We start from the raw sequence: 24,891 nt of genomic DNA on the forward strand, positions 1-24,891 counted from the left end.
TTATTTTATATGAGAAAATTTTTAGTGGTCACAATTTTTTTTTAGGAAGTTTATTTTAATCTACATTTATCGGTCCTATCCAATGGAAAAATTATTATGTCAGATGATGAATGTTGTTTGGTGACCAATCAGAATTTGTCATATCACTCCTTCGCTCGACACAGTAGCTCGATATTATTCGGTACCGCTCGATTCCGCTAACGTGACTGCACCTGATTCGAAAGGCCTCCGACGTCCGCATAAAATAATTTATCATAAATTTGTCATTGTACCAAAAATCCAAACCATAATTTTTTGGAACTGAAATGCAAATCAAATTGCAAATCTAAGCAGGGTGGTTTAGGTATTCCACCATCTGATGACAGAGGATCTTCCCTGTGACTGAGCTCACTAGGCTCAAGTAGAAGAGATCAGAGAGAGAGAGAGAGGAATAGAGAGAGGGAAAAAGAGGAGAAAAAGCTCAAGAGAGAGAGACACAGAGACGATGATGGCTTCGAATATCTCGGATGGAAAAAGCAGAGACATCCCCATCTGGTAAAGCGAAAGGAAGTCGCGCCTGCCGTGGGATTCTCCCTTCACTCTTTTGATTTCCTTTCTTCCCCGTTTAAATTAGATGGCTATGGATACAAATACACATCATTGCCGTCTGCAATGCCTTCCTCTCCTGTTTCCTCCATGCTTGGCATTAGAGCTCGATTCCATCATTAGAGACCAAGCACAGAAGAGGGAGATGTGTTGAAAAAGATAAATAGGTTCGTCAATAGAGGCATAGAAGGGCTTGAAGGTAGTGCTGAGGTTGGTCATCTTGTTGTTTGAGACTTTGGTCCCGGTTTTTAAAGATTTTGGCTTCCAATTTTTGAATGGATTTTCCTAATTCTTGCAGTTCATTGGTTTTGAACCTGTGGTTTTGCTTGGTATGCTTGGTTTTCCAGTAGTACACAAGTTTTTTATTCGTCAGATATGATTCTTTTTCATTCATTTTTGTGTGATTATGTTTATGGATTTCAGAGATGGAAGCTTTCCACTTCATCTGTTCCTAGATTTTTCTTTCCTTCTGTAGCAGTTTGTTTAGTTGCGCTGGATTAAAAAACTTGGTTTCTTTGATAAAAATATGCTCCTTTTATGCTGAAACTTGCATACTTCTATCTGATTTATTATTCGAACCTCGAACTTAGATGGATTTAGTTTGGCGCCTTGCCTTAATGCTAATTTGGGCTTCCTTGAGCTTCCATTTTTTGCTTGCTTTGAGTTCACTCTGCCATTCGCTAGATTGTGAATCTTCTGTACTTCTCTGCAGATTAATGATGTCAACTTTGAGCAGCACTTCTACATAGTACAATAAGCATAGATCTTCTTGAGATTGCATGTTTTCGAATGCAAAATAAATTAAGGAATGGCAGATTTTCGTGTTAGAAGCCTTGAACCCGGCCAAACAAAGATCAGAAATGTCCCCATTGCCGTGACTCCAGAAGGATTTTGGTGTTGCCCTGCGCCTGTTGTGTTTCAAAGAACTATTAAACATCAAAACAACCAGAACAAGCAGAAGAGTTCACCACCGAGAAAACTTAATGGTCAGAAATCCACAAACCCACAAGGAGACAAGAGACAACTTGCTCACCAGTTAAAATCTCAGGTAGCTTCAGAAGATCAAAAATGTGTAGCATCCAATACTTATTGTGTAAATACTGCTATGACCCCTGAGAGAGTAGTAAAAACAAATTCAGGGAATCCACATCCACAAAGAAAGATATCAGTTGGTTTCGGTAAGCCTGATACGTGTGATTTAAAGGTTATTTTGTCTGGTAAGGAAAATATTGCTGTGAGGATGAATGTTCACAGGAACATTCTTGCAGAACATAGTAGTTTCTTTGCAGAGAAGCTTGCCAAGCAGTCTCCTGTAATCTGCATTGAGATTGGTGACTGTGAAGATGTGGAGATATATGTTGAGGCCATTGGACTGATGTATTGTAAAGAAATTAAGCAGAGATTAATCAAGCTAAGCGTTGCTCATGTACTCCGCATGCTTAAGGTATATTCAGGAATCTATGAACCTTTTCTGCTTAGTGGTTTTATATCATATTTCAGTTATGCATCACTTTTTTATCATCTAATTATCTGCTTTCTTGTTCACTCTCTGCAATTAATAGCTTTGTATGGTTTGAGAAAGTCTTTAAAATTTAATTTTTAGATAAGTGCTTGAAGTCTTACTCCAATATGGAGGTACCACTTTGATATAGTCCAATAAGAAGGCAAACATCCTCTTCTTTCTATCCACGATTTCAGGGAAGTTGCAAGCCATTGTTGCAGCCACAAAGTTCTTTCTCTTTGCGGGACTGAGAACTACGCGCCCTCTGAAAACCTTGAAGCCTACCCCTAATGGTGTTCTTGATTTGATACAATACCCAACCTTTGCTATAGCATCCAAACATACTACAATTCTCAAACCTTTAACAACTGACCCTTCATTAGCTTTACCATGGATGGCTTCTTTTTGTAGTGGAAGCCAAAGGACCTCTTCAGTTGGACTATTTAACTGATGGATCTTTACATGGATTAGGAGTAAACCCATCTGCAATAATCAAGTTTTCTTAAAACTCTGAAGAATAATGCAAAACATCTCAGATTTTTCCCCTTCCCATAAAACTAAAGTTAATTCTCAATCCGGTATTTTAAAATATTAAGGAGTTCACATGAAATATTTAAAGAGAGATATTTTAGGAAGGAAATTTTTTATCTGCATAATTTACATTAAAATGTTATCTTTTCAAGATATCTTGTTTAGCTTTGTTTGTCTACCTCACCTTAGCATTTTGTGCTCCAGCACTACAAATATTGAACTTCTTTATTTGTGCTGTACGTTGCAAATGCATGTCTAAGATGCTATTTCTTTATTTGTACAGTTTCAAGCACTTACTATTACTCTTATTTTCTGAAGGGGTCTCACTTAGTAATAGTGGAAAATATCAAAATAGTCCTTTTACTGCCATTTTAGTACCAAACAATCTGATGCGTCCAGTTTAGTACATTGTATCCTCAAATATGATCCAAAATAAGCTCATGATTCCTCTTCTCCGGTCCAAAACAATCCAATAGAGATCCTATTTTGAAGCATGTAAGAGGAGTTAAAGGACTAAATTAACACATTAGATAGCTAGGATTAAAATGGCTCCACACAACTAGTCCAAAGACTACTTTGACATTTTTTTCTTAATAATATTATCATATCATTCAATTAACAGTTATATTTTTTTTCTCATTAGAAGTTGCTTTAGTTTTTTCATTAGTATTGGAAAGGGAGAATTGAATTTGGCACAAGATTTAGGCTTCGTTTGGGACAGCTTTCATACTGCTTCTTAAAACAGCTTTTAGTATAAAAATTAAAATTTTTTACATGAATGTTGATTTAAGAAGCAGTAAAAAAGCCGTCCCTTAGGCTTTGTTTGGAACTACTTTTTTGTCGCTTCTTTAAACAACCTTTTAGTATAAAAAAAGTCGTCCCAAACGAAGCCTTAATCTTGGTAAACACTAGTTATTTACCTTCTGTTGTTTTATGTGTTTGTATGTACGTGTCTTTTATTTTATGTATGTATTCAGGCCATCAATTTCAGTTTCATCAAAACAAAACTAGGCCAACCTAAATTATTTGGATTCAATTTTTTCCCATTCCAAATCTGTTTTTACAGAAACGCTGACCAAAGATTCAGGATTTTGCCATTTGGGGGAAGATAATTACTCAGGAAGACTGGAATGCTTTGTGGATTTGGTGAACCAGCACGTAGAAGTTCGCTTGAAAAAGTACATGTACTTTAAATCAAGTTCCAACCTCGAATATGTTGGGCTTATTTCATATGATTATCATTAACAAAAAAAAAAAAAAAGAAAGATGTTATGGATTTGAAAATAAGCCTAGTAAAGTTTGTTTCAAAAAACTAATTTCTAGCCCTGCAAAGTGGAAGCTTTTCACAGCATTGGCGCTAAGGTTTTCAAGTTTATCTTTTAAAACATATTACAAACTAATTTCTTAGTTACAAACTTGACTGACATACTCGAGTTTGTTCTCTGCATTTCCTACTGTTTACAACTGGTCGAATATGGCTAGTGATTTTGGTCATTGCATTAAAAGTAAACTTTTTGCAGGTTGCTGAAGCACTTGGCTTCCATTTGTGTGTGAAGACTTGCTTGGATTACTTGGAAGCAGTTCCCTGGGTTGGAGATGAGGAAGAAACCATCGTATCATCTATTCGTTGTCTCGGAATTGATGAATATGGAATTAGTCCAATCCTGAAACGAGTGTCTTCGGATATTTCCAACCCTCCCAATGATACTCTTGCTCGCATATTGGAACTTGTACTCAAAAGCAATGAAGACAAGGGTCGGCGCGAGATGAAATCTTTAGTGTTGAAACTCCTGAAGGAAAATAACCAGTGGATGAGCGGATCCGCGGATATATGTTCAGAAACATTGTATAATTCCTGCCAAACCTGCTTACAGTCACTTCTTCTTCTATTCAGAGAAGCATCTGAACCTGGCTTTGTAGAGAAGGATTTATTAAAGAAAGAAACTATCACAAAACAGATATCTTTAGAAGCAGATAATCTCCTATGGTTAGTTGAGATTTTATCTGATAGGCATATAGCAGATGACTTTGTAGTGATTTGGGCTAACCAGGAAGAGCTGACTTTATTACATCGCAAACTACCAATTGTGTCACGACATCTCGTTAGCCGTATCACTGCTAGGATCTTCGTCGGCATTGGAAAAGGAGAGATGCTTCCATCGAAGGACACTCGTCAGATGCTTTTGCAAGTTTGGTTACAGCCACTTATCGATGACTACAGTTGGTTGCAACACGGGTGTCGATCATTCGATTGCAAAGTCGTGGAAGAAGGAATCGGTCGAACCATTTTGACTCTTCCATTGGAAGATCAGCAAACTATGATGCTTTCTTGGTTGGGTAGCTTCCTGAAAGTTGGTGATAACTGTCCAAATCTTCAGAGAGCTTTTGAGGTATGGTGGAGGAGAACTTTTATAAGACCTTATCTGGAGCAGCAAGGGAATGCATTGCAATCAGATAGCAAGTTTAATTAGGCTCAGGTTTTAGTTTTTTGAGTGATTGAAATATGCATCTGTTGTGAAGGATTGGAGACTAATGTGTTGCTGTGAGATTTTCCATGTCCATGGTAACTTTGTGGAAGATGTAATATGTTGCTTTTCATGGGAATTTATATGCACTGTGATTTTACTATTGTTGGAACTTAAACAGAGAGGTTGTTGCACCATGACTGCATTTACATTAAGCTAAATTTCTAATTTTCTTCCTGAATGGACTATTACTGCAGTTCCAAGTTCTCATTTACTTGCAGACAGTATACCCTTTCTTTTAAGGGCTTTAGGGTTCGCTTGGAACGGGTTCTTAAAATAACTTTTTAGTATAAATATTAGTAAAAAATTATTTTAAGAAGTAATAAGAAAGCCGTCATAGACGAAGGCTTAAGCTCTCTTGTTTCTGCTGTTCCTTGTTAACTAGGATGTCTTTGGGTGCCAACAGACCAGTATATTTATATGTTTGCTTTTTCATCGTACTATTGGTCTCATCCAAGCATTATTAGAGGCAAAGGTATCAGTACAAAGAAATAATGAATTATGAATAGAGTGGACCATGCTTAATTTGCAGTTTGAATGACAAATGTAGGTGGATACCTATATTTGTAAATGTAAGCTATGAGTGGTTATTCGATTATTAACTGTTAGTTCAATTTTCTGCTTATTTTTATTTTTATTTTTGACATTTGCGTTAGTTAAGACATACTCACGTACATATTGCATATACAAGATTCAAACTCAATATCTCTTAGTTGGCAGCTTAAGCTCCCAACCAACAGGCCAAAATGAGCTGTGTAATTTTCTTCTTTTCATTTCTGTCCTTTTCTTTCTTGGTGTAAATATGAGTTTTCTGAAACTTTTACTCCATTATATTGATTATTTTCAGATTAGGAAGTCTTAGATTTGATTTGGGATAGTTTTCTTACTACTTTTTAAAGCAGCTTTTAAGTACAATTTTTTTTTTGAACTAAAATAATTTTATTAAAAATTATTTTAAAAAATAGCAAGAAAGTTATTCCAAATGAAACCTCAAAGTGAGGAGAGATTATTGCGTATGGACACCGAAAGGGAGAGAACTGTCCGGTTTTCTCTCTATCTACAGTCAAAGCATAGTTACTGTAGCAGCTACGCTTTGACTACGTTTTGATTATAGACAAAGAGAAATTCGAATGATTGTTTCCGTCCAATATTCACACACAATAAAAAATCCAAAGTGAGAAACAATTTTTCCATGTTATAGTTTTTTCCCTCTGGCTGTTGCTCATGTTGTTATAGCGAATCTACAGAGGTGGGGCTATTCAGTACTTGTTATGTTCAGATTTGTGCTCAAAGCTTAAGGATATCTTTTCCATTTATGTGTGACGTTTGATCAAATTCAGCGATAGGCACTGAGATCAAAATTCAGAAAGTGAGTTTTGTGAGGAATTTTGATTATAAATTATGAAATTTATTTTTTAATCAACTAAGTATTGAGAATAATATATTATTTTAAAAGATAAAAATATTATTCTACGAAGAGCTCAGAGATAAAAATAGAATTTGTAAATTAAATTTAGGTTTCATTTTAAATAGTTTTCATATTGTTTTATAAAGTAGCTTCTTAGTCCACAATTTTTTTTAAAACAAAAATTTTATTAAAAAGTTGTTTAATTTAGACTTCATTTGGGACAGTTTTCTTACTGTTTCTTAAAGTAGCTGTGTCAAAAAAAAAAAATGAAATCTTTTATACTGAAAAGCTATAAAAAAGCTCTCCCAAATGAAGTCTTAGAAAAAAATAAAAAAGCTGTCTCAAATAAAGCCTTAATTTATATTCTCAAAGATTTTTTACTAGTTGAAATATTTGAGTTGAATAGGATTTATTTTATTAGAGTAAAAGTTTCTATTATTAGAGGCAAAGGTATCAGTACAAAGAAATAATGAATTATGAATAGAGTGGACCATGCTTAATTTGCAGTTTGAATGACAAATGTTGGTGGATACCTATATTTGTAAATGTAAGCTATGAGTGGTTATTCGATTATTAACTGTTAGTTCAATTTTCTGCTTATTTTTATTTTTATTTTTGACATTTGCGTTAGTTAAGACATGCTCACATACATATTACATATATAAGATTTGAATTCAATATCACTTAGTTGGCAGCTTAAGCTCCCAACCAACAGGCCAAGATGAGCTGTGTAATTTTCTTCTTTTCATTTCTGTCCTTTTCTTTCTTGGTGTAAATATGAGTTTTCTGAAACCTTTACTCTATTATATTGATTATTTTCAAATTAGGAAGTCTTAGATTTGATTTGAGATAATTTTCTTACTACTTTTTCAAGCAGCTTTTAAGTACAATTTTTTTTTGAACTAAAATAATTTTATTAAAAATTATTTTAAAAAATAGTAAGAAAGTTATCCCAAATGAAACCTTAAAGTGAGGAGAGATTATTGCGTACGGACACCGAAAGGGAGAGAACCGTCCGGTTTTCTCTCTATCTACAGTCAAAGCATAGTTACTGTAGCAGCTACGCTTTGACTATGTTTTGATTATAGATAAAGAGAAATTCGAATGATTGTTTCCGTCCAATATTCGCACACAATAAAAAGTCCAAAGTGAGAAACAATTTTTCCATGTTATAGTTTTTTCCCTCTGGCTGTTGCTCATGTTGTTATATCGAATCTACAGAGGTGGGTATTCAGTACTTGTTATGTTCAGATTTGTGCTCAAAGCTTAAGGATGTCTTTTCCATTTATGTGTGACGTTTGATCAAATTCAGCGATAGGCACTGAGATCAAAATTCAGAAAGTGAGTTTTGTGAGGAATTTTGATTATAAATTATGAAATTTATTTTTTAATCAACTAAGTAATGAGAATAATATATTATTTTAAAAGATAAAAATATTATTCTACGAAGAGCTCAGAGATAAAAAAAGAATTTGTAAATTAAATTTAGGTTTCATTTTAAATAGTTTTCATATTGTTTTATAAAGTAGCTTCTTAGTCCACAATTTTTTTTAAAACAAAAATTTTATTAAAAAGTTGTTTAATTTAGACTTCATTTGGGACAGTTTTCTTACTGTTTCTTAAAGTAGCTGTGTCAAAAAAAAAAAATGAAATCTTTTATACTGAAAAGCTATAAAAAAGCTCTCCCAAGTGAAGTCTTAGAAAAAAATAAGAAAGCTGTCTCAAATAAAGCCTTAATTTATATTCTCAAAGATTTTTTACTAGTTGAAATATTTGAGTTGAATAGGATTTATTTTATTAGAGTAAAAGTTTCTTATAAAGATAAATTCTTATAATTAATTAAATTCTAATGATATTTGGTTTTTGGAAAAAAAATCTCTATTAAAGGAATGACTTGCATTCTTATAATTTTAGAGTTTATAGTAGTGATATAGGATTTATAATTTTAAGAATGATTGAATTAAGTGATTGGTTTTTGTAAGGAAGTTAAATGAGGAAGAATATGAGCACTACATTTTGAGAAACTTAAAAGTACTATGAGGTTTTCAAAGATTTAAATTTATATTTTAAAATTGATTTCATGCTTAAGTTGATCAGTTTGATTTAGAATTTTATGTCTTATATTTTATTAATATAAGATTGAGAAAATGCAAATGAAAGAGAATTTACCATGTAACTATAAAGAAATCAACCTCAAATCCTACAACTAAAGTGAGAACCTCTAATGAGATATTAACTAGAATTTAAGTCTAACAAATACTTGAGACTTACACTTGGAATCTCACCAAATGCTAGACAAGTCTGATATTTAGGTTTCGTTTTAGTCAGCTTACTTACTGCTTTGTAAAGTTGTTTTTAGTTAAAAAATCTCTTAAAAATAGGGGGAAAATAATAGTCTAAAACTATCCCAGACAAAGCCTTAGCCTTACAATCTTACATGAATATACTTGAGCGTTTTTAAAATCATGTAGATTTGATCTTTATGCATATACAAGATAAGCTTGGTTGTTTTCAATTCGGTAAAAGCGGTTTAACTAAGGCTTCGTTTGGGACGATTTTTTTATTGGTTTCTAAAACGGAGTTTTAGTTCAAAAATAAAAAAAAAAATTGTAGACAGTTTTCTTACTACTTTGTAAAGTTGTTTTTAGTTAAAAAATCTCTTAAAAATAGGAGAAAAATAATAGTCTAAAACTATCACAGACAAAGCCTTAGCCTTACAATCTTACATGAATATACTTGAGCGTTTTTAAAATCATGTAGATTTGATCTTTATGCATATACAAGATAAGCTTGGTTGTTTTCAATTCGGTAAAAGCGGTTTAACTAAGGCTTCGTTTGGGACGATTTTTTTATTGGTTTCTAAAACGGAGTTTTAGTTCAAAAATAAAAAAAAAAATTGTACTAAAACTCCGTTTTAGAAAGCAATAAAAAAGCCGTCCCAAATGAAGTCTAAGCCACTTATGCTAAGTTGTCCGTTAATGAAGGTATGCCCATGCAAATTTCTAATAAATATCCATTCCTTATTATGAAGGGCCTTTATTTCTAATTGTGAAACTCATATAGTTATGTATCTATATGCATCAACTAAGATCTATGATTGATGCTGATTCGAATTAGCACATTTTGGATAAGAGAATTAATCAAACATTGGATTGCACACGAAGAACCACAATGAGTATTTTAAACATGATATATCAACATAAATTTATCTTGATCGGGCACAAATCTCAGAGAAAAATTAATTTGAAAACTTTCAAAATTAAATTTGGGACCATCCGAACTTTGATTTATGCAAACTTATAGTTGAACTGAACATCTCAAAAAGATGAACCTATTGACAACAAATTCGAAGCAATCTGAGCCCAAATGGGTCCAAATGGAAGACCGAAACAACATTTGGAAGGTTCAAATCATAAATTGGATGACCAAATGGTTTCCAAACGTGACATGCTTATATTCGAATTGAGCGGCTCGACGAGACAATCCAACGAGCTCATGATCGTCGAATTCTGACATCATTAAGGACATCAAATACTCAATAAATGGTCCATGATCAAAGGAGTTGATATCAATTGTCCATTCAAAACACTCCCAACATGCCCTTGATCTCCTCCCTATTTACAGGTTATGTCACTCCAAAAAAACTATAAATAAACCATCATTCTTTATTGAAGGAGGAGGAAGCAAGAAGGAAACAGAGGAGCAAGGAAGAGAAAGGAGGAGAGGAAGAGAAATACGAGATCTCTCTTGCTACCAAGCTCCTATTCGGCCACCGCTCGGCCATTAACTTTTTCCAAACTTACTCTCGACCACCGATTGTCGTCGGACTTCCTCCTAGCCACTAACTATTTTTAGATTTAGGCCTAGTCACCATCTATCACCGGACTTTTGCCCGACCACCAACTATTCCCAGATTAATGCATGAACACCGACCATCGCCACACTTCTGCCCAGCCACAAAATAATGTTGGACTTACGTCCAACCACCGATTATCATTGGACTTCCTCCTGATAATTGTCATCTGACTACAATCTTTTTGACATTCATCGCCTGCCGACTACGATCCTTCTGACATTTGTCTTTAGACTACGATCTTTCTAACCTTCTTTATCAGACTATGGTCATTCCGACCTTCCACGCTAGATAACTATCTTATCAACCTTCTTCGCATGTCAACTACAGTCCTTCCAACCTCCATCACCATACAATGATTTTAATGCTAGGTCCACCTAGGCTCCATTGAATATGTTTAAGGAAATATGACCAAATATTTTAAAAGATTAAATATTCAGTAGCTACCTCAATTAACCCTATGGATGATGCCAATATGATTTTATGATACTTTGCAATTAGTGGTAAGTTAATTTATTGATTAGTTCAATGTCATAATTCTTTATAATATCATATTATAATTGTTATGTATTTAGCATAATTTACTAAGTCTCACAGCTCACCAATATTTTCTTACTAGCTGTTATTATAGGAAATGAAAAGGAGAAAATTGATGCAGATTAATTTATGCAAGTGTTTCTTCTTTTCATGTTAAAATTATTTTTGTTAGCGAGTATAAACTACTTATGAGGTATGAAAATAATTAAGAGATGTATTTCATTTAGATTTCCTTAGTGGCTCTGTAAGTATGTTTATTAAAATTTTAAAAATGATTAGTTGTTTCCGTTGATATGTCGATTGTATTATGGATTTATGTTTTATATGAATTTTCAATGTGAGCAATTGTATTTAAATGTATTGAGAATGGAAAAATATTATGTTATGTATGTTACACTTTACAATACTATTAAGGAGTATTGTGGGCTGTTAAAACCTCCATCGCTAGATAACGATCCTTCTGACCTCTATTGTCGACAAATGTCCTTCCAAACTTCATCGCCAGACTACTGTCTTTCCGACCTCCATTACCCACCGACTATGATCCTTCCAACCTTCGTCGTTTGATAATGATCTTTCTAACATTCATCAATCACCGATTATAGTCATTCCAACCTCCATCACCTGACAACGGACTTTTCGACCTCAATTTTTCGCCGACTATGTTCCTTCAGATATGATCACCATCAGCCGACTACGATCTTTCTATCCTTCGTCGTCCTGCTGATTAAACGAACATGTCAATACAAATTCTTCCAATTCCAACCATGTAATGCACTCTATATGATGTATATTTGCTACATCAAGCAAATGCCTTCACTCCAAGGAAGGGCATCATTTGTAATAGACAGCAAACACTAGTGTATTCATTCAAGTTGGGCCAAGCCTCATGATTTTTTCCCCTTTTCGGGGTTTCCACGCAAAAATTCTAGTGTCTCTTATGATGCTACACCCCTCTCTTTTGTCTGATTATGTGTTGGATCTTCAACCAAAGCTAAGATGTCAAAGTTTATATTTCTCTATCGTCGTGAATATTCCAGGACACAATAAAACATATTTTTTTTTAACTTAAGCCCTAAATAAGTTGTACATGTTTTATATAAAATAATTGCCTTTTTGTTTAATTTAATTTATTTTTTTGTATTTGAATATAAAATTTAAATCCTTAAAAGATTGTATTCATAATTGTTTACCCCCACACATATGCTAAGCCAGCGAGAGCAAAGGGATTGGAATCGGCGACTCGAGTGATAGTTGACAGGCGCGACATATCACTTGAATAGTTAAATGATTTCTGATCGCCAAACAGACTACACCGCTATGATCAGAGTGTCAAATTTGTCTAAGAGGGACCAACTCATAGTTGAATCGAGCGAGAATGGTAAATAAAGGCGAAATATTGGCGGCCAACAACCAAAATTGATGAGCGATGCTACCCAAACAACGTCCGATCACAAAACAAGCTTCACCGCTGCTTTCGAAACGTTCGAGTCACCTAAAATTGCTTGTAGTTTTGCCCAATAAAATTCGTGTAAGAAAATTGGCGAAAAACTCTCGAATCTCAAACGAAGCCCTAATTTATTATTCAACATGAGGCTTTGTTTGAGATAGCTTCTTGTTATTTTCTGAAGCTATTTTCTATTAGAAAAATTTCTAGTTCAAAAAATTTTTATGCTAAAAAATTATTTTATGAAGCAGTAAGGAAGTTATCCTAAATGAAGCCTAATCGACTCAATTCACCTTACTTTATGGTGATTAAAGTTGATTAGATCAAATCAATTTGTAAAATTTGGACTCAAACTCAATTGATATTTTTATAATCAAATTGAGTTAGCCAAAAAATTTTAAGTAATCCATATATATGCCAAGAAGTTTACATAAAAAACAAGCTCAACAGAAAATCTTCCTAATTCATATTTGCCAGTTATTTGTACTCTAGATCCAACAGACATGAATGATATTATATCATGATGTATTTTTATCATTTTAGGTCCCTGATTGGCCATGTGATACTCAGTAGGTATTCATATTCTGGTTTCTAGAAACCCCTTCCACTTGCTAATTCTTTCAATTATCTCTGTACTGGCTTCATTTGCAATTCCACTTACTAATTCATAGTCAGTAAAGAAAGAAATTCCATCATTGTAGCTCAAAGCTGGAACTTTCAACCCGACTTCTGCCATTTAGCATTTTTTTCTTCAGCACCCATTCAGCTTTTTGAACTTTGTTTAATGCCACAACAACATTTTGTTTCATCATAAGATTAAAATTTAAGATTTAAGAGAATTCAGTAATCAATTTCCTGTAAACAAAACATCATACATACAAAAACTGACTAAGAGCATGCTTGGCTTTGAAAGGAAGTAATAAACTTAGCTAGAATCATAGAAAGGATAAAGCTCATATCTAAGATTACAACTTCCACCAAACAGAATTCCTCCTCTCACACCATGACAGTAGCTTGGAAGCTTAGCAATGGCCGCATTCAAACATCTTTTACAATCCCCACCTGACAAATCCTTTGTACACTGCACCAATCCAAACAATTCTCCCATTCCACCAAGCTGCATCTCTCCAGTAGCAAACAACAATGGTGTGAGATAAGCCGTCTTCACCAACTTCTTCATTAGTTCTTCAACCTTGGTGTCCAAAACCGATTTCTCTGACACAGTTCTGTTGTCTGTAACATAAATTTTTTGACTATCATCGATTTCTCCAAAGAATTCGCGGTCGGCATAGCGAACAAGACAATGATCAAGCCATATCTTTGCTTCCTTCTTGGAGGGGCAATGGTGAATGATATGATCATTAGCTTCGTGTATGCAGGCTGTGCAGGCAGAGCTAGGTATGTCTCCCCTGCACATGGCGAGGCCGAAAACCCGGCCTTCGCCATGGCCAATTGACCTTAAACCGAAGCCAATAGTTGGAGCTTCATGGAGAAGAAGGCGCATTAGTTTGCTCAAGCTGGTTGAAAATTGATCACCAGAGCTGTAGTTTCTCGAACTGGAACATGAGCTGAGGACAGGAGAATGACTGATAGCCGCCGAGCAACAGAGGGCCAGAAGGAGAACAAGTATGATGAGGAATTTCTTCATCTTATGCGTAGGAGAAAGCTTGAAGATGCTTATTTTAGGAATGAAGAGTGCTCTAAATAATGGCCTTGAAGAGCCTCCCTGAGGTGGAAGCTTAGCTATGTAAGAAAGTTTCCAAGGGAAAAAAATTGTTTTTTTTATAGCCTCTGGACGAGTAAAACTTGTAAATTTAGTCAGAATATGTTATTTTTGAGCAAGAAGAGGCGACGAACGTTGAATAGTTCTTATTTAAATACTTGTTTGGCGTTTGGCGTTGATGTCAATAGCTCGCCGCTGGATTTGAAAATAAAGGAAGACCTGATCTCTTCATGACTTGTTCAGCCCTCTGTTGATTAGTAGTAAGAATTGTGACTTCTTACCCGTTAGAAGGATTACATAATAAATGTTTATTAGAGCTTTTCTATGGAGTTTATCAATTGCCATACCAGGAAATAAGAAAGAAAGGACATTTTGCTTGAACAGATAAAGAAAGACAACTTGTGCAATTTTAAAATTCTGAGGAAAATAAAAAGGGAGATTCCTGTGTTTGTCATCAAAACTTTGGCTATTTATAAAATAAATATTGAAAATATAAAAAATAAACTAATAAGTTCATATATTTGAATAAGAATGTAATTAAATGATTACTAATTAAATAAATTATTGAAGATAAAAATTGATGATTTTATTGTGCTACCAAAATCTGGGTGATATTATAAAAATGTAAGAAGACTTGGTTGTCCTTGGGAGAAAAACAAGAAGGTTTATTCATTTTGGAATTTGGAGTTTTAGATTTTTTGTGTTTTTTCATATGAAAATGACCTCTTGTTGCTAACTTTGATTTGGTGCATTAATTAAAAAAAAAAAACTATTTTTGTAGTCTTGTAAACATCGACTGTCTTTAATTTATAAAAATGAAAACATTATCTATAAGAAGAAATTTTCATAATTTTTTAAAATGGCATTGTAAGATTACAAACTTTTAACTATTGAAGTATTGTTCGATTTGGCTTAATGGGCTCACGATTTTAACTCGTTAGTGTAACTTCTTAGGTGGTTCCAAAATTGTTCCCGCACGAGTATGCTTAACTTTGAAGTTTCTCAATAAAATTGCTACAATTGCATTAAAATTCATATGAATGTTTAAGAGTTTATTTTCATTTTACTTAAGAAATTTCACATCATGGTCTCATATTAACTTAGTTGAGAAATTCTAAAAGTCACACCACAAAAGGGAGTGAAGATTTTTTACATTGAAAAAATTTTAAAAGAGAGAAAATTATGAATATCCACTAGTGATAGAAATATTCAACTCTCAAAAGTTGAAGGGCTTTTAATACAAACTTTTCCTCTTTGGCATTGAAAAGTGAATTAATCAAAATTAGCCCTCACATGTGTTGATTGTACAAGCAACAAAGAGTACAATAATAGTATTTTTGGGCAGCTCCATACTTAGGCTTTGTTTGGATTGGCCTTTTTTTTTTTTTAATTAAAACCCTCACAATGGGGCTCACACATTAAATAAAAAGAAGGTTACAAGTGCTTAGTGAATCAACAACCCTCTAAAAATACATCATTTGAAGCAAAATCTACTAGCCGTCGATCCAATCTATTACAAGAGAAAACAAAAGCCAAAAAACAAAACAAAGAGAAGAAACATCAACATAAAAGGAAAATAAAGGCCAATAGTGATCAAAGGCCAAGACGACCAAGCAAAAAACAAAGGTTCCACGATAAGCAACAGACCATCATAGATGAACTTGCAAAAAAGACAAAAGAGAGTCAAACCATATAAGGAAGCCCCCAAGCCAAGCACTAGCATCACAACAAGTCCACCCAACAAAACCGGCCAGACCACAGTGAACCCACAACCAAGAGGAAAACTAAAACCCAAGCTAAAAGAAAAAAGAAGAAACTAATTCCTTTTAGTCTTCCTTCTACGATATTTGCCTCCACCCAGGCTAAAAGCTTTTTCAACAATGCGGTTGACATTCTGATTGCATATTGACTGAGCATCTTCATTTGGTCCAAAAAAATCTTCCGCAACACCCCTGCAGTGTGAGGAGAAAGACTGAATTAATTGTCAATTAAGCTTTCAGAATATCATTTGAAATAAACGAAATAGAGACATAAAAAAAAATGCTTGTTTGAAGATTCTAACAAAGTGTCAGGAGAATCCACAGAAATAGTTGCCATATCAGAGAAATTAAAAGTATTCCCTATCGCAATAAGCACACCAACACCAACCAAAGGACTCAAAACTTCACAGCCCCCATCAGCAGCATCCACATGCACATTAGGAGAAACAATAGGATTAGGGACAAAATTATTCATACAATTAATAGTCTCCCTATCCACATTTGGAACGACTTTCTTATTGTTTTTTAAAGCTGCTATTTAGTATAAAAATTAAAATTTTTGTACTAAAAAGCTGCTTTAAGAAGCAGCATGAAAGTCGTCCCAAACGAAGCCTTAATGTGGTGCTATCTTTGCCACATTTTAGAATGTCAATTAGTCTTGAGATGGTAGTGTAAGTGGCAGATCCATTGTAAATAAATATGATGATTGACAGGAAACATGATAAGCAATGTCATTGTTTTTTATAGTTGTTTAAGGTTTTCTTTGGAATAATTTTTTTATTATTTTTTAAAATAAATTTTTAGTTCAAATATTTTTTGAGCTCAAAATTTTTGTACTAAAATATTGCTTTTAAAAAATAATAAGAAAGTTGTCGCAAACTAAACTTAAATAATATAAATCCAACATTGCTATTATTGTGACAAAGATAATAGCTGCTCAAAGCACAACTAGCATGTCAATATTGATTAGGTCAAGTTATCAATGAAAATATGGCCAAAGGAACTAAAATTTATTACCAATGTCTTGAGATTGAGCTCTTTTGGTCGTTATGCAAAATATTTATTAGATAACAACTTTTGATGGGTTGATCGCTCAAGCCAGTTTGTACCCTCTAGCAATTTCGGATGGCCGACGAGCTAGTGGCAGCAAACATTTAGGACATTAGATTGGAGATCGAAATGCACAATGTCATAAACAATAATATTAAGAGCAAATTTGAGGTAGGAAATCAAAGTTTTAATAAAATAATTACCAGAATTGATATAGCTATAAAAAAAATTGGCATCATCAGTAAGGATCTCAAGGAAAAAAAAAATTATTTCAATTTTTTTAGATTAAATTCAAAATCATTTTAACTTCAATTTCAATAAAAAATTATTGTCATACTAAGCATCTCGATAAGATGAACCAATGATATCAAAAGTGCCCTAACCTGAGTCTAAATGAGATCAAATCAAACACTTGAAGCAAATCTTTGGCCAATCCAAAGTTGATTGTTGTGTTTTGCATCCCCACTTAAATGACGTTCTTGTTAATATACCTGAGCCGGTTACTAATGTTCATATAGCCATCACTAAGCTTGTTTCGAAGGGGTGTTCTACTGTTGTTCCTAATAACACTATCATGGATAATTTTAAGAATCATTCATTGTTTAATGTTGGTGATGTGGTTAACCCATCTGATGATGTTGTTAATTTGGCTAATGAGGGCAATATGAATGTCTTGGATGTTATTCCTGCTACTACTCTGATCTCCAATAAGTTAATTATTTCTCATATTGTGATTTCTGATGAGCATTAGTTTGTGAAAACAAGGGGATTAGGCCCTATATTGATGTTGGTTTGGGGTGGCAGGGAATTGCTAATGCTTTTGCATTGTCGGAAATTGATTGTTACCCCTTAGTTCAGAACCATTCTATTGATAAAGAAATTGTAATTGATCTGGTTGTGCTGGAATGTAAAGTTAATCAGGTGGATGTGCTTGAACCTTCTATGGAAAATGATAATTCCTTGGATCCTAATGATCTATCAATGCTATCAAATAGAGTGGATATGAATGATAATATTCCTCTTATAGATGTTCCCATTTTGATTATTTCTAAGGATGCTTTGCTTGCTCACTTATCATCATAACCGAAGCATAATTGTGTGGTTCAATTTGATTGATTAGCAGATTGTGACTCATCAGCTAATTGGGATGTGGGGGAGAAAAACGAAGAACCTAGAGAGGATTTTTAGGATCTTTATGGCTTGAATGTTGCTCGAATTGATGATGAAGCCTTTTACATTGTAGTTGGTAAGCGAAGTCAGAGAAAAAAAAAATAATTTTCAACTTCTATTTGTGGTTGGGGTGGTTTGTGGTGGTGATCTCTGTCTGGCATGTTGCATGGTCAACTTGCACTTCACTTCCTTTTGTTGTTCATGTGGCTGGTTTGTGGCCTTCTGGTGTGGGGGTGCTGCTCCCTCTCTACTTTGGTATCTTGCACTAGTGGTGTTAATTTCGGGCCGAACCCGGAAATGACCCAACACTATTCGTGTCAACCCGAACCTGACCCGTTTTTACAAACAAGTCGATTTACCGGACCCGAACTTGACCCGCTTCGGGTTCGGGTCAATCCGACTCGACCCGCGGACACGGCAAGGCCAGGAACAGCTTCGTGGCATCGGCGGGCCTTCGGCAAGCCTTCAGCGCGGCAGCAGTGTCCGGCGTCCGGCGTCAGCGACGTCCGGCATCCAGCGGTAGTCGGATGCGACGTGATCACGATTCACGCGGCGGGATGCGACGCGGGGCCAGTAGAAATGACGCGAAGCGACAGTGGGCATCGGTCACGCAGGGGGGGAGGTGAGTCAGTGGGGCAGCACAATGGGGCAGCTCGATCACGCGGGGGAGGGCAGGCGCTAGGCGGTCAGCTTAGTGGGGCAACACGGTCAGCGAGTCGAACCATGTCATTTTTGGGTTTCCGGGTCAACCCGAATCCGACCCGATTTTTAAAACTGGTCGAAAACTCTAACCCGAACCCAAATTTTCCGTGTCAGGTTCAAGTCGGGTTTTCGGGTCATGTCAAATATTGACACCCCTATCTTGCACAGGTTCTTGGGCCTTATAGGTTATTTTTTCCCTTCTTCTATATAGCTTTTTAGAGCATTAGCTGAATAAAGGTCCTTTATGAACTTGTAATCACTATCTTAATTAATGTGTAGGCCATTTTTTCAGGGTTTTACAAAAAAAAAGAATCAAGCATAATTGAAAATTTTATACATTAATTGGATGACCAAATGATCTCCAAATTTGATATGCTTGTAGTCAAATCGTTTTGCTCAAGAAGTGGAATCTAATGAGCCTAAATAGTTTAATTCATACATTATTAAGACACTTAAATGCAGAACAATCACATCATGATCAAGGAAATCAATATGAAACATGCAATGGATGGTTTTAGATTCTAATGCAAATTATCAAAATGCTCATCCAAAAAAATATATAAATAACATTCTTCACATGAAGAGGGGGAAGAAAAGTAGCGAAAATTAGAGAGCTCTCTTGTATTTTTATGCTATCGTCGGCGACAACCACTACCACTTATTACCGCCAACGACCACCACCAGCTATCATCACGAACGACCACTACCAGCTATTGCCACCGACGACTACCACCAGATGTTGGCATTGACGACCACCACTAGCGATCTCCACCATCATCTCCAAACTCTTGACAATATTTAACCATATTGTTGGGTATGTTTGTCCGCCTGTAGACATCAAACTTTTGTAATATCTATAAATAAAATCAAGTCTTGTTGTTTGGTATTAACTATCTATCTATGGACACTTAATTTCTGTAATCCCTAAAAAAACTTTAGCCCCATCTTAAATTATGAGGAATGGAAGAATCTTGTATCTCCTATTTATAGTGAATAATTCAACTTGATTAGGTCCCATGGATTTTTTTCTTTCCGGATTTTTTATGTAAAAAGTTCTTGTCTCCTACAAGAATTTTCTTTAAATGCTAAAATTTTGTCCAAATAAAGGACATAAAATTCTACTCTGTCAACACAAATTTTTTAGTACATAGCAAGAACAATTAACACCTTCCAAATAAATGTAATAAAATATGTAATAATATCTTATCATATTTTTGTATGGATTAAGGCTTCGTTTGAAACAGATTTTTTATGAATAAAAAAGATATTCCAAACAAAGCCTAAATCATCTCTAATATATTTTTTTTCATGAATGACTCATAAAACAGAGCATAAGTGATGCAATGCAAGAAGGTTCAAAACATTATCTAAAGTTTTAATGTTTAATATGATGTGTTTACTATTTTGTCATGATTATGTTATATTTAACATTCATGTTTTATTACCATGGTTAAAATGTAAGAGGATTTTAGTTTATATTTGCCTTTTATAATGTATAGTATTGTTGTATGTTTTGTTTAAAACTATTTAGGGCATTTGATTCAAATGTAACTAAGCTCTTACATTCAAAATTGTGTGAAAATATGAGTTCTTATATCTCATTGGTTGGCCTTCCCTTGGACTTTTATCTCTTTTCAACTTCATTCGAACTGTGATGAGAGTTAAGGCTTACAAAAAAATTGGTGGTCTCTTCGGCTTCATTTGTGACAGCTTTTTTACTATTTTCTGAAGCAATTTTTTAGTATAAAAATTTTTTACTAGAAAAAATACTTTAGAAAATAGTAAGAAAGCTTTCTCAAACGAAAACCTAAGGCTACATTTGGATCAACTTTCTTATTTCTTTCTAAAGCAATTTTCTAGTACAAAAGTTTTTAATTCAAAAAATTTTTATACTTAAAAATTACTTTTAAAATGATAAGGAAATAGTCCCAAACGAGACCTTAATGTGTAAAATGAACCTCCTCATCTATTATCTATCAAGTTCAAATATTTTGCCTTACATGTGTCATATTAAAATTTAAGTTGAATTTTTGGGGAAATACTTATTTTATTGCTAAAATTCTTTATTTTTATTTGATTACCACTTTTCCTAACTTTTATATGATTTGGATTGATTTTAATATCTAACTTTTTCACAATTTGATGAAATTCCTTATACTATGCCTTTAAAATAAAAGAAATCACAGTCCAAGGCCAATTAATTTGATTTTTCTTTTTTTATAATTTATGCAAATAAAAATAAATAATAAATAAGATAAATAGAAAATAATTTCAAATAAATTTTCAAAGATCATAAACAATTTGAGAAAGATACGAAAACTCAATTTAGATCAATTTTTAGTTTGGCTCATCTTTCATGAATATTATAGATAAAATATACTCAGTTGAATATCTCATTATAGAAAGCTTAAATGGTAAGTCTTAGGCTTCATTCGTGACAACTTTTTTATTGCTTCTTAAAATATATTTTTAATAAAAAAATTAAAAAATTTGAATTAGAAAACTATTTTAAAAAACTATAAAAAATACATCCCAAACGAAACCTTAAAATCATCATATCTTCACAAATTAGCATTCCTCCTAGTAATCAATTTTTCAGTGCAACTTTATGAACCTGCACAATATTTGTTATTATTAAATAAGATAATGAGATAAATGAGTGTACACTAAAAAAATACCTTAGGATTGAAGTGCTACAACTTATCCTAAATCTTAAGGAGATTTTATTTAATAAGCGGAGTAAGCACCATTTATAGCCTCTCTTTCATGATAAGTATATTTGTTTGTATGAGATTATCAAAGACATAATTTTATCCCACGTGACTCGACTCCACATGGTATATCAATAACCAGCTTAGCGGTAGGTTTACCCATAAAAATGCTCATATAATCTAAAGAGCCCACTTGTATATTAACAAGATCTCACAATTATAACATGGTCTAATCTAAATCATAATATCAAGATAGTGAACTTATCCTAATTTTATGAATAATCTAATACGTATGGATTTATCCGTATGAAACCTCCTGCAAATCATTTTCTTTTTATACTCGACTATTTTTACTAAACTAAAACAAATAACAAAAAAAAAAGGAAAACTGTAACGAGATAATAAAGAAAATTTTGGATATACGTAAAGATCTAATTCGCTTTTCAGCCGAAACAAAACAAGAGAAGTCTTTTTTTGTTTGAATTCTTTTCCTATGTAAGAAGTATATAGAAGGCTTCAACTTAGCTTTCATTAACAAAGTTGTGGGACATGCTCCAATATTTTGAATGAGACTCAACCCCATTCCTAGGACGCTGCCACAATAGGGACACTAATTTATATGTGTCAATTTAGGGATGGAATTTTACCTTAATAGCTGTGAAACATGCGCACCAACTTACTCATCATATTTGACTCGATCCCACCGGTACAACCTTCAACTAGTTCAAGAAAAATGTTCACCCATATACTCACTTTTTTTTTTTTTTTAATTTCACATCCTAGTTTTCCCATATACTCACTTGATAACCTTCAATTGATCACCAATGATAGTAGAATATAGGCTTCTTCATTATGATATTATTCATAATTGGGGAAAAATTAATATTTTTTAGGACCAACCCTATAAAGTTATAAATTTATATTTACGAATGACGCCCTTTCATATCATTCACTTTTGGCATTTCCTCCGTCTCTTAAAATTAAATGAAATAATGATGAAAAATATATATTTTTTTAAATATTAAAGGTTTGAGAGAAATAATAGTTTGTTAAAAATAGAAAAAAAAAGTGCGGCTCCTAAAACCTTTGAATGGTGAACTTTTATTTTATCCAGTGAACGTACGCAGAGGAACGTTCGGTTTTAGGCAAAAAAAGCGCCTGTACCGAGTACCGAGTTTTTTCAAAAAACTCGATACAGGCGCTTTTTTGCCTAAAACCGAAGGTTCATCTGCGTAAGTTCATTGGATTTAATAAAAATTCTTGAATGGTTACCCATTTTCACCCGCTTAGTGTGGCAATATATGCCTATTGCCTGTCATAAGTTGATTTGTACTGGCCTAAATTGTAGCCATCTATTGTTGTTAAGATGCACATGCGATAAGTAAAATTATTCCTCATTAAAAATAAAATATAATAATGCTTCCGTTCATAATGTACAAGTGATGGCCCCTAGCCATTTAAAAATTAAAAAAAAAAAATTAAAAAACAATCTTTTTATTTATGAGAAACCAATTATTCAATTATTGAAATTAAGACACTAAAATACTCTAAAAATATGGCATGGTCAAAGATATGTTTATTTAGATTGCTTGTTGGAGTGTCAGAAGTTTTGACACAAATGACCCAAAAATCCCTTTAGAAAGATAAATACCCATTTTAAGCGAATGTTTGGTTGAAAAAAATATCAAGAGAGAGAATTCCAAAGCGCTAATTGTCGTGAGAAATCACAATTGAAATCATAATTGACTACATTAGCATGTGATTTCTCACTTTTAGGATTGTACATTTTTGCTCCTAATTATCTAATCCTCACTCTAGTTAGGTGCATAATTCTTTCGACCACCTGATTTTTAGTGCTAGTGTTCGCTGCTACTATAAACAATCGTTGGCGCACGCCTTAAAAAATTATCAATAAATATTGTTGCCCGTCATTCGATGGATTTAATTGCCCATCCTATGTCATCTTCATTGACTGACACTAATAGTTATTATTGCATGCCATTGACCTTCAATGACATTCATCATCACTCGTCAGCTGATGCTAACATGCACCATTGTTCATCAGTTGCCAATGTCTCCATCACTCATTCTTTGACACCAGCGTCACTTTAATTGTCAACCAACCTCAATGATTATGACCACACACTATCTATCACCATTGTGAGTAAAAATCATTATAGTTCAAATCATGTAATATTGCAACTTATGAATGCAATTTAGCATTAGTGTTCAGGATTTTGTAATCACATGAACATAGTTTGACAATAATGTTTAGGAGATTGAATTCAGACGATGATGATCAGAGGATTATAATTGGGTGACGACGGCGAAAGTTCTGTATTCAAGAAATAGTTGTTAGATGATCATAATTTGTGGTCATAGGGAAGAGGTCCAACTGAGGACCGTAATCAAGTGATAATAGACGAAATTCAGATAACAACAGTCAAACGATGGCCCGATACCAACAGTTGAATTGTGGTTGGGCAGTGATCCAATGACGATGGTGGAACAATTGTTTGATGGAGATTCATGATTTTTCAAAGCCTCTTAGCAATTTTGAAACTCAAGTCAAAGGTCCTCTTATATATTAAGAGTGGGGCCTATTTATATATTTTGATGATGAAATGAAATATAAAAATAACCATCTAAGACACTCTATTGGACAGCCACCTCAAGTTCTGTCGGCTGAGGGTTACGTCTCATCCACGAGGCTTTGAATTCCAGAAGTGACATTTGATCCGTATTATATATATCTAAAGAAAAAAAAAAATACACAAAAGTTCAACAACGAACTTATCCCCATTGTAGCGAGAGCCTATCGCCTTGCTTAGTTCTTCTCACAGTTGTTGAAGAAAACTTAAATTCAGAAGTATATGGAATAAAATCCGTTCATTTAATCAGGTGATCAATGCCATCAATCCACTATGGCTTGAAAATAATGTTTAAACTATTTGGGCCAATATCAATATTTATTATTATATAGGTATGTTAGCAAAAAACTTTTGTCAGAATATTTAGATTTTTTTTTTTTTAAGACTAAGAAGACTTTAAAATTGATGGATTCATTTAAAGAGAGGACTTGCATCCAATGAACTCCAGAAAAGAAACATGCTCAATGAGCATCAGTCATATTTGCCCGAGTCTACGAAGGAAGGTCACCTCTCTCGGAGGCAACGTCGCTCAAATAACTCGCCAGCCGTCTCATGAAAGGGAGGCAGCCATTACATCGACTCACCCACACCCAGATATTTTTATTAGGTCCGGACACCTGACGTAGCTCTACATCCGGACTTCAAAAAAATGTCGCCACGTGCTCTTACTCTTTACCGCGTGGCTCGACGACCCGACCCGGAACGGAAACCCGGTATTGCTATGTTCGTGTAGTGCT

At 33.9% G+C, this 24,891-nt stretch overlaps 2 protein-coding genes across 3 annotated transcripts; one reads left to right on the top strand and one right to left on the bottom strand.

Moving 5' to 3' along the window:
- The first annotated feature begins 316 nt into the window (after positions 1 to 316).
- Positions 317 to 5,319, top strand: LOC110108189 (BTB/POZ domain-containing protein At3g50780). Of its 2 annotated transcripts, none has more exons than XM_020838720.2 (3): positions 317 to 795; positions 1,298 to 2,029; positions 4,138 to 5,319. In XM_020838720.2, exons 2-3 carry the CDS (start codon positions 1,394 to 1,396, stop codon positions 5,086 to 5,088), a joined length of 1,587 nt encoding a protein of 528 aa, XP_020694379.1. In that variant the 5' UTR covers positions 317 to 795; positions 1,298 to 1,393; the 3' UTR covers positions 5,089 to 5,319. The 2 variants fall into 2 exon arrangements, with proteins under 2 accessions (XP_020694379.1, XP_020694381.1); XM_020838722.2 differs by having other exon boundaries at positions 317 to 784.
- Positions 5,320 to 13,312: 7,993 nt separating this feature from the next.
- On the bottom strand, positions 13,313 to 14,035 carry LOC110108216 (cysteine-rich repeat secretory protein 38-like). The gene has a single exon (XM_020838761.2). The coding sequence runs from the start codon at positions 14,033 to 14,035 to the stop codon at positions 13,313 to 13,315; it is 723 nt and encodes a 240-aa protein (XP_020694420.1).
- Between the last annotated feature and the right edge of the window lie 10,856 nt (positions 14,036 to 24,891).

Source organism: Dendrobium catenatum, unplaced genomic scaffold (genome assembly GCF_001605985.2).
Source record: "Dendrobium catenatum unplaced genomic scaffold, ASM160598v2 fragScaff_scaffold_1574, whole genome shotgun sequence".
Classification (NCBI taxonomy): domain Eukaryota; kingdom Viridiplantae; phylum Streptophyta; class Magnoliopsida; order Asparagales; family Orchidaceae; genus Dendrobium; species Dendrobium catenatum.

What these genes read in the sequence shown, in the direction of transcription:
- LOC110108189 (XM_020838720.2), top strand. Translation starts at nt 1,394, where the DNA reads ATGGCAGATTTTCGTGTTAGAAGCCTTGAACCCGGCCAAACAAAGATC. An exon ending in ATGTACTCCGCATGCTTAAG is followed by an intron (nt 2,030 to 4,137) that starts GTATATTCAGGA and finishes AACTTTTTGCAG; the next exon opens with GTTGCTGAAGCACTTGGCTT.
- LOC110108216 (XM_020838761.2), bottom strand. Translation starts at nt 14,035, where the DNA reads ATGAAGAAATTCCTCATCATACTTGTTCTCCTTCTGGCCCTCTGTTGC.